The sequence below is a fragment of the Pinus tabuliformis genome, chromosome 6 (assembly GCF_031772625.1).
Source record: "Pinus tabuliformis cultivar Carrire ecotype Pingquan chromosome 6, CPIR1, whole genome shotgun sequence".
In the NCBI taxonomy this organism is placed as follows: domain Eukaryota; kingdom Viridiplantae; phylum Streptophyta; class Pinopsida; order Pinales; family Pinaceae; genus Pinus; species Pinus tabuliformis.
Window position 1 is genome coordinate 1,844,165,365 of NC_142292.1, and position 18,202 is coordinate 1,844,183,566.

Sequence of the window (18,202 nt, forward strand, 5' to 3'; positions counted from 1 at the left end):
AGGGAGAGAGGAGAGCAAGGAATATAGAGAGTAGGAGAGGAGAGAGAGAGGGAGAGAAGAAGAGGAGAAAGAGGGATACATAGAGATGGAAGGGGAAGATAGGGGGAGAGGTAAGGAGAGAGAGAGGGAGATAGTGATAGAGTTGGAGAGTAGGGAGAGAGAGAGGGAGATAGCGATAGAGTTGGAGAGTAGGGGAGAGAGAGAGAGAGAGTGATGGTGGGAGAGACAGAGGTAGGTGGGAGAGAAAGGGAGAGAGATGACTTGAGAGAGAAAGGGAGACAGGGAGAGAGAGAGAGTTGGAGTTGGAGGGGGAGAGAAAAAGAGAGGGAATAACAAAGACATAGAGAGATAGAGGTGGAGAGAGAAAGGGAGTGACAATGGAAAGATGGAGAGAGAGAGTGAGAGAGAGAGGAGAGGAGGAGGGAAGAGAGAGAGGGAGACACATAGATGGAGGGGGAGAGAGGGAGAGAGAGAAGGAGATATGGAGGAAGATAATGATTGAAACCAACATAGATCTATCTTAACCTCGTATCTATCAAGTGCCAAGAGGGATCAAATCTCTCAAGATGCAAACCTCTATTTTAAATGCAAAACTTGAAGAAATGTTTGCACCTTGAAATATCTGATCGCACATGGCAGTTGATATATTTGAAGCTAAGATGAACCTATGCTCATTATCAATGAGTTCTATCTTCTTCTTATTCATATTCCTTTATATTAAGCCCATAATTCTATTTAAACTTGCGATGATATTACCTTTCACAATAAAAAAAATTGCTAGAATAACTAATACATAAAGCTTTTTTTTAAACAAACCATAACCTTATAAAATGATATTCCTTTGAGTAATACCTTATTCTCTTCCTTCATTCAAATTGTTTATCCTTTAAATACATACATAGATACATACATACATATATATATATATATATATATATATATATATATATATATATACTAGAACTCATCCATATTCTTACAGATATTTATCTTTTAAATACAACCAACAAAAAAAATATATTATAAATTAGAATTCATCCATATGCTTATTTTATAATAAGATAGAATCTATAAAACCCTTAATTGATAGAAAATTTTATATTCCATGTTTTTTAATTCATTTGCATGACAATCTTACATCTCATTTACTTAATTATTTTTGTACAATCAAAAATATTTAAAAGCATAAGAAATCTCTTAAATTTTTTATATGTTTATGTCTTATTCTTATTATGGTTTTAAATTAAATATATATATATATATATATATATATATTTTGTGCACAGAAGAGTTCTAAAATAATTAGTATGAGATAGATTTTGTTCGATAACATTATATTTAAAAATAATAAATTAATATTTTTATTAATAAATTAAAAATAATAATAGTAATAATAAAAAAGTTATTGTAATAAGGTGACAACTCAATTGGTAATCAAAATAATATGACTCTCGAAAAATTTATCTCAATTACCATTTCTACTTAACCAACACAATATCAAACCATTAAAATTACGTTACTGTTTAATCAATAAAATTCATTGATGCTTGCGCAAATAGTGACACATTGACCAATCTTACACAATGTAAAGTATGTCAGACAATGCAAAGTAGAATTTATTAACCATTTACAGGTGGTGACCAACCGTTTACACATATGGGTATGCTTAAGAGCGCTACCTCAACAGAGATGGGTGTTCACAAATGCGTACTTATAATATGTCTGCGTCTTTGTGAGGGTTAGAAAGGGACGGGTTCAAAGACAGCTCTCATCAGCAAAGTTTCATTGTTGGCAATGCTGAAGCCATCTCGCTATTTATAGAGGTGATAGAAAGCTCGGAATGTCAAACTCCCAATTTAATTATTTGATCTTCTCCTCTATCATGCTGTCTTGAGGGCATCTTCCTCTCTTGCTCCAGGATTGTCTGTCATATAACACGATATTGAAGAAGCTTCTTCTCCACCGCTTTTCTTCGCCTGCATTCACCATGCCATGTATTCACCATCTTGTAATTCTAAATCAAAACGAAAACCAGCGTTTTCAAATTCAATTAAATGCAACGTTTTCCGTTTAAATTGACCTAAAACTATGGGATATTTCTTGATATGCTATATTCTTATTTAGTATCATTTTAGTACTTTACCTGGAATATTTGAGATAAGACATGTAGTAAATGATGAAAATATTTTTTAGGAGATAAATATACTGGAAAACGACAACCCAACATTTCAATAATGCATAGGACATGTAATAAATGATGAAAACATTTTTTAGTTGATAAATATACTGGAAAATGACGACTCAACATACAATAATGCGTCGCCATCCTGAATAGGAACAACATCTCTTTTCTAGACTAATTGAAGATTCATATTTCGTTGGCAGACGAGAAGATTGACAAAGCCAAGTACACATTGTAGCCTCCCAATCCTATGGAGTCAAGTACCCTTTGTAGACTACAATCCTTTTAGTCAAGTCTCCAATCCTATGGAGTCAAGTACCCTTTGTAGACTACGATCCTTTTAGTCAAGTCTCCTTTTGTGGACCACGATCATCACAGCCAGATTTAGTTATAGAAAATATTTTAACGAAGTAGCCCATTTGCTTCCATATTGAAGTCGTCGCCCGCTTAGTTCGCGTTCCTACATTAACTCGCAAAGTTAGTCTTTTGTGTACGGGAGAATAGATCTTTCTTAAATATTATGTTGAAAGAGTCCACGCAGGGCATGGCACATGGCCGAGGACTTTTACTGGCAACCATTGTCCCAACTATTGTATAATTAATCTATTAATGCCTAGTGCTAGTATATGTCACCGGTTGAATAATATATTTACTTAAATTCAAAAAGTAAGATATACTATCCTGCTACTTAAATCCAAAGAGTAACCTATACTGTCCCGCTCATTAACGGATCAATGGCATAATTTTTTCCTCATCTTATCCAGATTTCAAGAGTTTGCAAAATTCGTTCGGTCAAAAGTGCTTTCCAATTGAATATGTTCGACTTACTTGAGCTCGTTCCAAGTTTAGAGGTTGCGTTTTCTAATAACATTGGTAACAATTTCATTAATAAAAGGAGGTTGCGTTTTCTAATAACATTGGTAACAATTTCATTAATCAAGGAGGTTGCGTTTTCTAATAATATTGATAGCAATTTTATTAATCAAAGAAGTTGTTTCTAATCTGATTTTTTGGATTTTTTGGTGTAGGAATTTGGTGAAAAAACTTGACATGAAATTTTGATTTGTGTTATTTAAACTGGGTTTTTAACTGTATATATGGATTGAATACCTGAAAAACCCTAAGGCACTTGGATTGTGAGGTTACACACTAAACTTGTGATCTGAATAAATTCCTGCCTGATTTTAGAGAAATGACACAGGAATATATATGGATTGAACACCTGAAAAACCCTAAGGCACTTGGATTTTGAGGTTACACATCAAACTTATGATTTGAATAAATTCCTGCTGGATTTTAGAGAAATGACACAGGAAAAACCCACCGAAAAAGCTTCCAAAATGTCCAACTATAGACAACTCGTGAATCAAATAAGTGAGTTTATTAAAAAATTAAAAGAATTTAAAATTTTAATTTAATTATCAAATTAGTTATATTTCACAAAATATTTTTAATTATATAAGAGATTTTTTTTTAATAAGTTTTTTTTCCTCTCACACTTTATTTATTAGCTTTTGATTTCTTTGAGAAAATATGCTTTTAGAAAATTTTACCACTTCTCCATTCATTTTTTATTTCTTTGAAAAAATTCTTTCAAATACATAAATAGGGGAGAAGCTTCTATTGTTGTGTAGGGACCAATGGTTGTTATACTCTTGGTCCCACACCAAGCCCAATAGATATCCACTAGAGTAGCTATGACCAAAGTTGGGTATTACCTACACAAGAACAAATATTATATGTGCCATCCATAATTGCATATATGTTCATCAATGCAACCTGCTCAAGGCAATAAATGACACCAACCCATTATTTCAGGAATTAAACACCGAAAAGAACAAGGATCAACCATAATAGTTTATCACTCATTGGATCACATCCAAATCAATCCACAACACACATTTGAATTTGAAAGATGACAACCCATGCCAATCCTCCCTATCAATCAAATTAAATAGCAAAAAATTATAAAACAACCTCAAGCCTTACTGAATTGCATTTCAAACTTTCATTCTACTCATCTGTAGCTAGAGACTGTGCATAGTATAACCAGGTTCAAACACTTTGGTTTTTGTCTTTTTGTTTCTTACTAAGTTTGGTTTCTAGTTTCAATCTTCCATTAATTTATAGTATGAAACTACTATGTGTGAAATTGAAAATATAAATTAAATATTCAAAATTTTGTGTCTTTCTATTTCCTAATAAGCTTGGGTTCTAGTTTCAATCTTCCATTAATTTACAGTATAAATCTATTGTGTGCAAATTTACAAATGAAATTTAAACATTAAAAAAAAATTTGTAAAATTCGCAACACTCTCGTTTACATGCCCATTTAACAGAAATTGTGAATCAAATTGCAATTTTAAACAACATTCACTGATACAAAAGAAGACTGAGTTTTTATTGTTGAAACAACATTCACTGACACAAATAATTTTTAACAATATGTAGGTTGTTGCAGCCATGCCACAAGTTTCAATTGCAGATTGTACAAGGAACAAGAAGAGGCAAGGGACCAAGGGTGCCCAACTGCAATGCACTTCATTATATGAGGAAAGGGTGGATGATGTGAACTCTCCCTATGCTCCTATCAATGATGTTGAGAATGGTGATTGGGTGGTAGGTCCTTTTGTCCCATCATCAACCACAAATCCACCCTCAACCACAATCCAAGGTGCATGTTCAACAAAGAAGATCAATGGCGTAAGAGGGTGGACAAACGAATACATGCTAGCTGTAACTAATGACATAGAGTTTAGGGATTATTCAGTACATGCATCTACAAATAAACATGGGATTGTTTCCTTAAACATAGATTATTAGATTAATGGGCTCACTCACAAAAGCGTAGAGGGACTGTTACAGTTACGAGTAAAGAAGAGGAGGATGAGGTGGTTGTGTGGTGTAAGGAGATGAGTCAATTGGGACATGGGTTAGAGCTGATACAACCCAAATCCATAGTAGCTCAAATCCTTCAAGGAGGCCAAACACCTTCAAAGATGGGTTTCCTAGAAAATCATGTGGAGTGAGTTTTAAAAAAAACATCCATACCTTGTGTTATGTATAGTCAAGGGCCTTGATAGAGAAAGGGATTTAAATCTACGCCCTATAATTGTGTCCAAGTTCTATAACACACTTTCCTATGCACATGAAAAACAATCTTATGCCTCAAACCATATATGGAACTGTGATGAAATAGGCTTACAGGCAAGAAGGAATTGTGGCATGCGAGTAATTGCCAAGAGAGGGGGGGAGAAATGTTCCTAATTTGTTTCCTAGGAGCGGGGAGTGGATCATTATTCTTTTTTGTGTCAATGCAACTCGTTCTTAAATCCCATGTTTTTATCTATTCAAAGGTAAAACTCAATTTCAAAACTATATACAGAATTGTGAACTAGGTTCATGCATCGCTGCACATCCCCATGCATGGATGCCAAAAGAACTCCTCTTTAATTGGCTTTGTCACTTTGTTGCATATGTACAACGTGGTGTCTCTCCTAAAAGCAAACACCTACTAGTTTTAGATGGCCATGGAAGCCACATGGTTGTGTAGAAAACTAAGGAGGTGAACCATTTAGGCATTGACCTATTAACATTGTCAGCTCATACCACTCACAGATTACAACCCCTTGATGTAAGTGTATTTGGGACTTTCAAGAACTATTTCAGGACATAGTGAGTTTCATGGATGACAAAGAATCCAGGGGTGGAGGTAAAAAGGTTTGAGCTAGTTGAGCTTGAAAGTAAAGCATTTCAAAGGGCTCTCACACCTTCTAATATCAAGGATGGATTTAGGAGGACTGGAATCTGGCCACTGAATGTTAATGTTACTATGCATGATACTGGTTGTAATCAGACATTTGATGTGGAAGTTCAAGAAGCAGAGGAATTACATGACCAGGTTTATGCCCAAGGAGATGTGGATGGGCAAGAAGATGTTGTTGTTGCTGAAGGTATGATATCCCTTTCTCAAGGGAACTTCTATGGTGATGATGGTGAACAAGGGAAACTCTATGGTGATGTTGATGTACTTGTAAGTGAGACACAGTTTAGTCATGAACCAATTTTCAATAACATGGAATTTGTAAAACCCACTGAACCACCTACCAATTCTACATGTGATATTCCATATGAGGTATTTGATCATGTAAATGACAATGAAAATGTGGTTTCAAATGATAATGCAATAGAATCAACGATGAAAAATTGAGTGTGACAACCCAAGTAACCATATGATCATGGTTGGAAGAGGCCATGATGAATATCAATAAACATAATGTGTCATCCACCAATGAGAAAAGCATGGCCATGCCTTCACAACCAGTAGGGTTGAAGACTGAACTTGTTCATTATTTTGTGGACAATGGATCACTAAAAGAAGAGTTTGTTGAGAATGAAGTACCATACGGAGACAACAATGGGGTTCAATCAAGTTTCCCTTGGGTCGAAGGGCAAGTGTCAACCATGAAGAGCATGTGACAATGAAGCAATCAATACTTGGTTGGTTACTAAAGCTAGTTTTAGAGAGAATCAAGGCTTCATCAAGGTAATCAGCAACAAACTATCTTCATTTAGGGAGGAGTTCACAATTACTCACCTCCGAAGAATATATGAACCTATTGTTTGTGTATGAATGTAAAAAACTTGAAATTCAGGAATCTAAATAGAGAAAGAAGGAGTTGGCCAAGGAAAAGAGAGACACATTGATTGCAGTAGCAGAAGCTTAACTAAAAGAAGGGCTTGAAAGATAGATAGAAAGGGAAGAAAAGGAATATAGAAAAAAAGGTAAGGCAAGAGAGGGAGGCAAGAAAGGCTCAACAAGTGTTGGAAAAAGGAGGAGGGCTGATAGATATGGAATAATATGGTTCAAGCCATTTCAAGGAAAATGGGATGATTTCCAACGCTTTTGACAACATTGCAGATCATACACCATCATACTAGGACTTGATTAACATCCAAGTCCCCCGATATCATCCATGGGTTATACCCACCTCTTATACACCTACCAGTGTAGGTGTAAATTATATGTATTATAGGACACCTCCACTTAGTGTTGGGGTTAGTACCACAAGTGGACACTTCAGCTACTCAATCCCTCCATGGCTATAAGGAGAAAACTGGACTCAACCATATGGAAACAACTTGGCTCAGGCAGGAAACTCAACAACTTTGGGCAATGCATAAAACTGAGGCCATCAAGCATAGCGGTGGCATGAAGTTTTTGTTTGTAACAACTTTACAATGTTGATTTTGTAAGTACATACATCCCTACATGTTACATGTCCATTTTGGAGACCGTTCCATAGTTTGTTTGGATACAATTGAACACACAATTTAATATAATAGTTAAATATACACTATTTTCAATTATGGTTTACTTATGATTTATTGTGTTTGGCCTTTGATTGCATGTGCTTATTTTGTAGTTGCCAACTAAAAGTAGTGAGTGAATACATTCATAATTACATATACCAACAAGCACATACGAAGAGATATTTTCATGGTTGGTTAAACATAGAGTTGTAGTTGTGCCTTCACATTCATGTTTGATTACATATACAATTAGTTAGAATACATACTAGAAAATAGAAACAAGACAAGTATTGATTCACATGCAGAGCACATATGCATTGCAATCATATGCAGGTAACAATTCATAACAAATGTTTCTTCAAGTAAACGTTTCTTCACTGAGAATTAGCCTTTTAAGCATGTTCAGTGTCCATGGAAAATACAAGGAGATCGAGTTTGATATTGTCTTCGTTTCTAAAGTCCTGGAATGATGCATCAAATATTTATTGTATATGTTATGTATGCATAATAGTTATCTAACTCATTGTTATGTGCTTACTTGAATCCTTGGAGCTTGTTTACGCATAGGTCATAACTTGGAATTTGCCTATGTAACGAGTAAGTAGTAACCTATCTAAAACTTATAGGTCAAGTCACACTCATCTAAGCTCTATAAAACTTAACCACTATGATATCAATGAAACAATACTACTAATTTATATAAATCAATGTCTTATGGATTATTATGTCATCACGTTCTTCTAATCTATTAGTATAAACAAAGCTCTATACTCACCATAGTTAATGATGTGGTTTATTAAGAATCAAACGCTATACATATCTAAGCTTGAATCCCATAGCTAAGAGCATAGTAAATCCAGCTTTAGTTCACCATTGTACTATTTATCACTATGATGAATGGGAATGAGACTATTCAAGTCATTAGCTTCCAGGTAAAGGAAAGGTATAAGTACAAGATGGAAGCTTTCTATTTCCAACAAAAATGCATGAACGGATTTATTCACTATTTCTACAATCCCATTCAAACCCCAATCAACCAACATATAATACAATTTTTATATGTTCACTAGCGACACAAACACAAAGTCTTACCATACATTTCAGACATATGCATGAAGTATGAACAATAACAATGAAAATTATCCATGGTAGACAAACGCACTGTCCAAAATTGATTATTATGGAAAATTAAGCATTCACGCAATTTCCACCAAAGAACCTTAAAGTAATCAATATATGTAGATATCTTAAAGCAAGACTAGCATTAGTGATTTATATTGTATTTCAATTTCAGGCTTCAATGAATCATAGTACATATTGAATTCATACCACAAGAGAACACCAACAAACTTTGATATCATATTTAGTCTAATATTTCTGACAAGTTGTTACCTAATCATTGATAAAACTACTGTGCCACAGTTATTAAGTCATAACTCAAATAAATCTAGTCAGTTTTTGCTTCATAACATTTTTTTTTCATAATTGATTTATTCATTGTTTCTACAATCCCATTAAAACCACCAACAACCAACATATAATACAATTTTTATATATTCACTAGGAACACAAAAACAATATCTTATCATACATTTCAAACAAATGCATGAAGTATGAACACAAATAATGGAAATTTATCAGTGGTAGACAAAATCCTTAACCTGATAGAGTCTTCCTTAACCTATTAGAGTAATTTATCTTCCATAAAGATAAAAGTCATACCTAAAATTATGAATACCAAATGCAACTAGAAATCCTTTACATGAATCTTTTGTTTCAGTTTTCCTTTTCTTTCATCCTATTCAAAACATCCTATCACCTCATCATCTTCAAAAATATTCTTAAGCACCTCATTGAAAACTCTATCATTGTCTTTCAAGGAAATGTTCCCCTTGGCATGATTTTGTTGTTCATTCATCAGAATCTATGTCTTCATGACAAATCTTGCTATAGGGATGCCCATATGATCTTCAATTTCTATTGGCATCCATTTACTTAACATTTTGTCAGCAACTTCACTCTCAAAATTAATTAATAAATTACGATCTATTGGAAGTGAATCAATTACCTTCAAATCTGTAGCTGATATATTTGCCTCATCTCCTTATTTCTTCTTCACAAAATATTTATCTCTAATCATCACTTGTTTCCCACTCATTAGTATCACATTATGTTCATCCTTAGATCATTCATCCTTTAAATGTAGCAACCCATGCTTCTAACCATTCTTCTCAAGTGCGTAAACATTTCTTCATCCATCATAAATTGATTTTCTTTCCCATTAGAGAAATTTTAAGGTCTAAAGTGGGTCTCCTAAGGAATATTATAAAATAATGGTGGAAATAATAAAATAGAATTAGATTACATCATCAAATTTTAGCGGGAACACTAGTTGGATGATTTTTTAATTCCTCATCTAAGGAGTATCCATGTTGCATACTTTCTGTAGACCCTGGTACACAAAAAATGAGAAGTACATGAAAATGTGTGATTGCATTCATTTTTTTCATGTATTTCTCACTTTTCATGTAGCAAGGTCCACCAAGAGTATGCAACATGGCTACTGTTTGTATGATGAATTAAACTCTGCATCCAATCAATGTTCCCACTCAAAATTTGAGTAGAACTGTAGGGAGATAAATTGAAAATACAGTTTGAAAATGTTGTTTTCATATTTTATATATTTTAACATTTTGACTTATTTACTCTTAAAATAGTGAATTATTCCCCATGTTTGATGTCATCATCTTGAATCTTATTGCTTCTTATAAATTTGATTTTTTTTTTACATTTTTGTTTTGAGGTCCATTTCTAACCTCAAAATTTCTCTAGTGGATTTCCAAGCTCTGCCAAGTAGAAGATGACAAACATCTGTGGGAAATGTGTTGCATATTACTTGATCCTTGTAACCTCCAATATAGAACCCAACCTTACATTTCTCATTTACCAACAATTTGTGGCCCTTATGTAGCAAAGAAACCTTGTATGGAGTAGGATGTGGCATCCTTCCCAACTCCAATTTGTTCACCATTTATACAAAAACTAAGTTGTCAACGCTACCATTATCAATAATTAATTTAGAACATTAGCCTTTCTCTTTGCACATAGTTTTGAACAACTTAATTCTCTGAGTCGGTTCACACACTTCCTTGTTTTGCTTCAACAATACCATGTTCATCATAGAGATTATCTTGTTTCTTGAACTTCAATATGTGCTTCTTATTCTTTAGGTTTATTTTAATCTTGCACAACTTGTACTTTCCTCTGTCCTATAACATTCTTCAGAAAATACCATGACATATGGCCTAATTTCCAATGGGAGCATTCAAATTAATAATTTCTACCTCTACCTTTCCCTCTTGAAGAATACCTTCTTACTACGAATTCACTAGTCTCCTCTATCTACTCCTACTTAATTAAGTTGCTAGCTTCCACTTTTTTTTTTTGTTGTTGTTCCCTTTCTCCATAACTCCTTTCTCTTGCCAATTGATTCTTCTTCCTATTCAACTTTTCTTCACATTTTAATGTAGCTGGATATGAATCCTAAATATATCTTTATGTCAACAAACTTATTTCATCTTGAATGTCAAATATCAACCGATTAACATACCTGGAAACATTTATGGTGAATCCTCTATATGCCTTGCTCTAATATTTACTTTATATAATTTTTTTTTTATATGGTCGAATCGCCATCAGGGTCTGTGTCAAATTTTGCATTTTTATGAACGAATCCAATTAATAGTCGTTAGTTAGAAAATCACCTTTTAACTTGGTCACCATCGAACTCCATATTTTAATTAAGGTTTTTTTCTTGCATTTCCTTTCCCTATACACCGCATCCCACCATAAGACTGTGTGTCCTCTTAATCTTGTGATACAAAATTTCACCTACTTTTTTTTTTCCGGAAGAAAAAACCACTTTTTATTGAGCAATAAAAAGTTACATACAGTGATCCACTTGCAGACCTGATGCAAGATTGTTGCGCTGTAGAATACACAAAAAAAACACAGTCCTAATTGACTGTTAGAAAGGAGTTCAGATAACTAACACTCCGGAGATATGGACATATAGCTACCTGTTTGGTCTTCCTCCTTGGGCGAGTCTTTGAGCACTAAAACTATAAGAAAACTTTTTCAGATCGAGGTCTCCTACAGAGAGGATAAAACACACTCTTACAAAGCTGTTTTCAGAACTTCAGGCGAGATGATAAGATCAGTATGATGCGGAATATATAATGGAGTTCTGTTATGAAAAAACTGTCCACATATTAAAACATGAAGCAGAGGAACAAAAACATATATGAAGAAATATCCAAGACCAAGAAAGCGTATAGAGACAGAGTGTCGCTATCACTGAGGCTGTTCGAAAGGAGGGTCATTCGAAACGATGGACTGCCCCTGCCTGTATTCTGTAATTGACCAGCTTCCCAAAACTTGTTGAACACCAGCCTTAGAGAACCTGTCGGCATCCTCGTTTCTGTCCCTGAATACATGGCAAAGGATGAAGACATTGAAAGATGACTTTAAGCGCTGTATTTCCTCAAGAATAATCTTCAGGATTTGATTTTGACATGCAGCATTTCCGTTCACCCAATTGATTATGTTCAAAGAGTCGCCATAAATTTGAATTGAGTGAATATTTCGCTGAAGAAGCAAACATAGAAGAAAGCGTAAAGCAGAGATCTCAGCAAAGTTATTTGAGCCTGGTCCGAGGCCTACAGAGGCTTTAAGAGAATGTTCTTGATTAAAATGAATACACAGTCCAGCCCCAGCCTTGTTGTTCTGGGAGGCCCCGTCAAAAAAGGCCCAGGGAATACCCTCTTGGATATTTACAGGCTTTGATAATTTTTGAGGAGTTTTGAGATCAGGAACAGGAATGGCAGAGTAGATAGCTGCACAGTTTATCGCTGTAATTGCAACGGGGATGTCTTTATCTTGAAACAAGCTCTTATTTCTCGCAATCCACACTCCCCAGAAATAAATAAGAGGAAGGATTCTCATATTCCCTTCCTTGTAGGTTTGCCACCACCTACTCCAAACCGCTTCCAAAGGATCATCACCCAGCTGTGCATTGATGTTGAGCAGACTAGATAGCTCCCCCCAAATCTTTTTTGATTCAGCGCATGTGATAAAAAGGTGGTTAATAGATTCCTCTTCTGATTTGCACAAAGGGCATCTCCCTGGTCCAACTAGATATCTGGCTCGCAATGTATCCCAGGTTGGGACTTTCCTTTTTAGCATGCACCAGAGGAAAATCTTGGCTTTTGCAGGTCCTTTAAGCTTCCAGATAAGTTTCGACCACCAATCTGGATTGCCCCAACCTTTCTTTTGCATAAGGAAATTGTAACCATCCTTAGGGGAATATTCTCCTGTTTCCCCCTGCGCCCATATCAAAAGATCTGATTCATTTTTGAGCCTGACATTAGAGCGGTGAAGTTCTTGGATATAAGAACACCATTCGTTCTTCCACCTGATATTTAATCCCAGATCTTCTGCACTCTTCCAAGCCTGTCCCCATATTGAAAATTGACCAATTTTCTCCACCTGGTTTAGAGTATATATGCCCTTGTGTTCAAGATGCCTGAGTAAGCCTGGGGATAGGGCATAAGCTTCATTACAGCCTACCCAGGGATCCCTTCCAATCCTGCAACGACTTCCATCACCTATCTTCCACGCTAGCCCTTGTTCAATCACAGAGAAAGCTTCCACCGTTGCTTTCCATACGACTGAAACATTTTTTTTCCTCTTTTCCTGGCTTCTGATCCAGTCCTCCATCGGGACAGGGTCGATATATTTTCTTCTGACCACTCTGGTCCAAAGATTCTCCATCGAAATAAGCCGCCAACCTGATTTGGCTGCCAATGAAAGGCTAAACTCAGGGAGCCTTTTTATTCCCCATCCTCCCCAATCTTTGGGTCTTGCCAGCTTGTCCCAAGCTACCCATGGGAGGACAGAATTTTCTTTAGCCCCTGCCCATAAGAATTTGCTACAGATCCTCCTGATTTTTTCCATCACACCTTTTGGAACCCAAGTTAAGGCTGCCCAGTAGACAGGGATGGCTAGTAGAACTGATTTAATAAGGGTTAATCTGCCTGCTCTGGACAGCCATTTATGACTCCAGTGTGAAATTCTAGCTTCAATCTTAGCAATGAGCCAGTTCCAGTCCTCTATCTTGTATGCTGAAGGTTTTAACCAAAAGCCCAAATATTTAAAAGGGGATTCCATCTGTTGATGAAGGAAGGGGAAGAGATTTTGCATCAAGGATCTTTCCCTTCTTTCAATGTTTGCCATAGATACCTGGGATTTCCTATGATTAATCTGCATGCCTGTAGCTTTTAGAAACAGATCAATTATGCTTTTAAGCTCTTTAATTTCATTGATAGATCCATTAGTGAAAAGCAATATATCATCGACAAAAAGGAGGTGGGTAATGAAAAGATTAATTGCTACCTCAATACCTTTTACCTTCTCCTCTCTTCTGGCTTTGTGAATCAACCTGCTTAAGCCCTCTGCCACTAGAAGAAAAAGAAGAGGTGATAAGGGACATCCTTGCCTTAAACCTCTTTGGCTTTTGAAAAAAGGGGATGCAGCTCCATTAATAAGTATCGCATAGCTGACATTGGAGATACAACCCATTATCCAGCTGATGAAAGAATAGTTGAAGCCCAAGTGAGTTAGCAGCATCCGAAGGTAAATCCAGTTTATTCGGTCATAGGCTTTAGATAGATCAATTTTGAAGACCACCCCTTTCTTTTTCTGCTGCCTGACACTGTGAATGACTTCCTGTGCTACTCCTATGGCCTCATGGATTTGTCTTCCGTCCAAAAACCCGAATTGTTCCATAGAGATATTCCTTGACAGAATGGGAGAAATTCTTATAGCTATCACCTTTGCAATAATTTTGTATATGCAGTTGCATAAAGATATCGGCCTGAAGTCATCAAAGGTCTCCGGATCATCCTTTTTAGGAATGAGGGCTAAGAATGTTGAATTGAAGGGCCTGTAAACTTCTCCTTTCTGTCTTGATTCTTCAACTACATCAGTTATTTCAGAACCTATTTGATCAAAGAAAGAGAGGAAGAGTTCAATAGTCCACCCGTCCGGCCCAGGGCTTTTATCTTTGCCCATGAGTTTCATGGCAGCTTCAACTTCATCCTTGGTAACGGGGGCTGATAAGTCCTCTGCTTCATCCTCTTCGACAAATCTTGGGAAACACTGTGCAGTTCTAATAACCTCAGCTATTGTGGCTTCTCCCGAATCTGAGAAAAGACTCTGGAAGTGTCTCTGTCCAAGACCAGAGAGGCCTGTGTATGTATTTACCTCTCTGCCTTCTTCATCTTTTAGACTCCAAATGGTGTTAATAGATTTTCTCCCTTTTGCAAAATTATGAAAAAAACTGGTATTCTCGTCACCTGCTTTCAGCCATATAGCCCTGCTCTTGAGCCTCCATTCCTCCTCCTTATCCAAAAGAATTTTGTTCTGATTCTTCTCCAATTGAAGAATTTTATCCTTGGTTTCCTGCATGGTATAGCCGTCCTCCTCAATGCTTTCCAGAATTTTCAACTCCTCCCTGATTCTATGTAATTCTTCATTCTGTTTGTATTTCCTATCCTTTGCCCAGGAAATAGTTGCCTTCTTCAGTCTCTTGAGATTCTCCATAAATAAAAAACTTTTGTCCTCCCTTGCATCCCTGTCCGGATGAATCCATGTTTCCACAAAAAGATTTTTGAAGGAGGGATCTTGTAGCCATGAAGAGTTAAATTTAAAGGGGGAGGGAGGTTTAGGGGGAGGGCAGGAGATATCAAGGAAAATAGGGAAATGGTCAGAATTGCCAATTTCCTCCACCCATTGCTTGAAGATAGGAGCCTTTGAGATTAAATCTTCAGAGAGGAGGAACCGGTCCAATCTTTTTGCAATGCGATCCTCCCCAATCCTTCTATTCCTCCAGGTAGGTTTCAGTTTAGAGGGGGACGGGTCAATGAGATTGTTATCCAAGAGAAGGCTGTGGAAGAAGTCCGATAGGGGGTCTTCCCTTGCTGAAGGGCCCCATGCTTCTGCGCGCCCTATTGAAAAATTTAAATCACCTCCCACAATCAGTAGGGACGATTTCATCAAAGATTTGTTCAACAACTCGATCCAGAATGACTCCCTTCCTTGACAGGGGCCATATATATTAACAATCAAAAAGGGAAAGGAAAAATCTGGGGAAATGATCTCCATACCCATTACTTGTTTTGACCCCCATAGGTTCATGACCTTAATTCTTCCTTCTTTGTAGCCTATCGCCAACCCCCCGGAATGGCCTGATGAGTCGATTGCTGTGAATTTCCAACCTGGGAGGAAGGAGTTTAACATATTTTCCACTTCCAACCCTTTTCCCAGAGTTTCTTGAAGGAAAATAATGTCGGATTTGGAGGAGAGGAGCCAATCTCTAAGGGCCAGTTTTTTAGGTTTGCTGGCCAAACCTCTGCAATTCCATGAAGACAGGATCATTTGATTACCGAGACGGGGTTCTGCACTGCTCTAAGTACCCCAGGAATTGAAAATTGTTTCCCGTCAGCTACATCCATCTTCGCTTTTAACTTAGCCTTTGATAGCTCCGAGATTCTGCCCCTTTTGTTTTTAGGTAAGCTATGGGAGGCCATAACCCCTAAACCACCTACAGAAACGGACGACCCGGACTTCCCAGCCATTGACCTGAGATTATAGGGACAAGGAGTCTGGGGAACCGAATGACCAAGAGGAGGCCACTTATCATCACTATTTAAATCTAAGGAAGGCATGGCATCCGGAAGGGGGTCGATGACAGGGGATCCCGCAAGGAGATCAGTGTTATTATTTAAACCATGATTAGGAGAAGAATGAATAGGAGAGGAAATTTGATGGTTATCAGATAAATGCCCTGGAAAAAGATAAGTGGAGGGAGGAGGATTATCCTTCTCAGGTACTGAAGCTTCGGGCTGATCACCGCTTGGATCTCTTGCAGGCTCCTCCTTAGAATCCTCCATTCGAGCTTCTGGATCCTTGACCGCTTCATGGGACTGGGAATCCACCGGTGCTTCTGCGTTCTGTCCCCCCTCCGTCTCCATGACATCCGCTGGATCCTTGACCACTTCATGGTGCTGGGAATCCACCGATGCTTCTGCGTTCTGTCCCCCCTTCGATTCCAAAACTTCCGCGTTCTGATCTGCCATGCCTTTTTCCTCTTGAGAGACGAGTCCATGCCTGAAACCTGGTTGTCTTGGTATGGGGGTCCTCCAGCTACGCCTTCTTCTTCTGGCCTGTGTGCAATCCTTGACAAAGTGACCATATGCATGGCATTGATAGCATCGAAAGGGAAGATGCTCGTAGTCCAATAACTGTTCGAACACAAAATCTTTGTATTGGAGATTGATTTTTTGCGCAAGACCGTTGCTGGGATTAAGACTCACCAGAATGCGTGCCATTGCTCTATCTTTGGTCTGCAAGAATGACATATCTGCCGCCAAGAAAGTTCCCAATCTGTTACCAATGGATTTGAAAACTGCTTCGGTCCAAAGGAACGACGGAAGTCCCGGGGCCCTTACCCAGACCGGGAAAACATCGGATTTTTCTTTGAAAGCATCAAACAATGGACTCCACTTTTTCAACAGGACTGGTATGTTATCGATACTCCAATTCCTGCCGAGCACCCACTCCGCTGCCTCCTTGTCCTCGAACTTGAGCATAAACCAGCCCTTAGCAAGAGCTAAGGCTTCAAACCCCAGGGGTCTGTCATAGACAAAACGATGTTCTCCCCATGACTGCAAAAAGCCTGACGAAAACTTCTTACCTCTTACCCTGCCTACCAGCGAGCATTCTGCCATAACTATGGTTTCATCAATAGATACCTCCATTCCGAGGATCAGGTTGCCCTCCAACTCCTGGGATCCAAACCGCCTTTGATTTTTCCTTTTTCCCCCTTTTTTCCAGGATCCCTCCGCTGAATCCCTAGCTTCCTCAACAGAACCAGTCCTTTCTGGATCCTCCAAAGGCGGGACCGATTGTTTCACTTCCTCCGGAAAAGACTGATAGAGCCCAGCGTTTTTAGGTATAGGAGTATCTGTTTTGGGTCTCCCAGCCAGCAATACCTTGTTGCCTTCCGGCTCTCCCTCATGGCTGCCAACCTGACCGTTGCGCCCTCCTACTTCGATTCCGTTTGAAAGAGAATGGTTATTCGCCAGAGAGGCCCCTGCTTTGCCCTTTGACCTGGGTGAATGACCCGCTGTGAACACTCTATCAGTTGCTTCTTCACTGGCTGGCTGCTCTTGGAGAGCTTGTCTGCAAACCTGGGTGGCCAAACTGTCCTGGACCTTACCAGTTTGCTGAGACAAGACCTTATTTCCATGCGAGACCGGGAATGACTTGGAGTATTTGAACCCCCCAAAATAACGCTCCACATTTTGTATTGTCGGTTCCTTCCCCCAAACAGAGAGAATGTCTTCCACCTCTGGGTCCAAATCGACCAGTTCGTTGGGGTTTACCATTGTTACGGGAGCCTTCCAAGATAAACACCTGAAACAGTGCTAAAAGCCAGTACAAACTTTGTCCTTACTCTGGTAAAAACTATAAAGGCGGGGTCAGTCTTTACGATTGCTGATGGAGGGATTACAACTGTTGAAGGGATCTCACTGTGAAAAACTCTTTCGAAACCCCTCCAGCTGCCAGTCAAAGACGATGAGCCCT

General features: G+C 37.8%; 1 protein-coding gene across 1 annotated transcript; it reads right to left on the minus strand.

The window, feature by feature from the left end:
- Nucleotides 1–11,848: 11,848 nt before the first annotated feature.
- Nucleotides 11,849–15,157, minus strand: LOC149266382 (uncharacterized). Its single transcript, XM_089408039.1, has one exon. It carries the CDS (start codon nucleotides 15,155–15,157, stop codon nucleotides 11,849–11,851), a length of 3,309 nt encoding a protein of 1,102 aa, XP_089264165.1.
- Between the last annotated feature and the right edge of the window lie 3,045 nt (nucleotides 15,158–18,202).

What these genes read in the sequence shown, in the direction of transcription:
- LOC149266382 (XM_089408039.1), bottom strand. Translation starts at nt 15,157, where the DNA reads ATGGAGAATCTCAAGAGACTGAAGAAGGCAACTATTTCCTGGGCAAAG.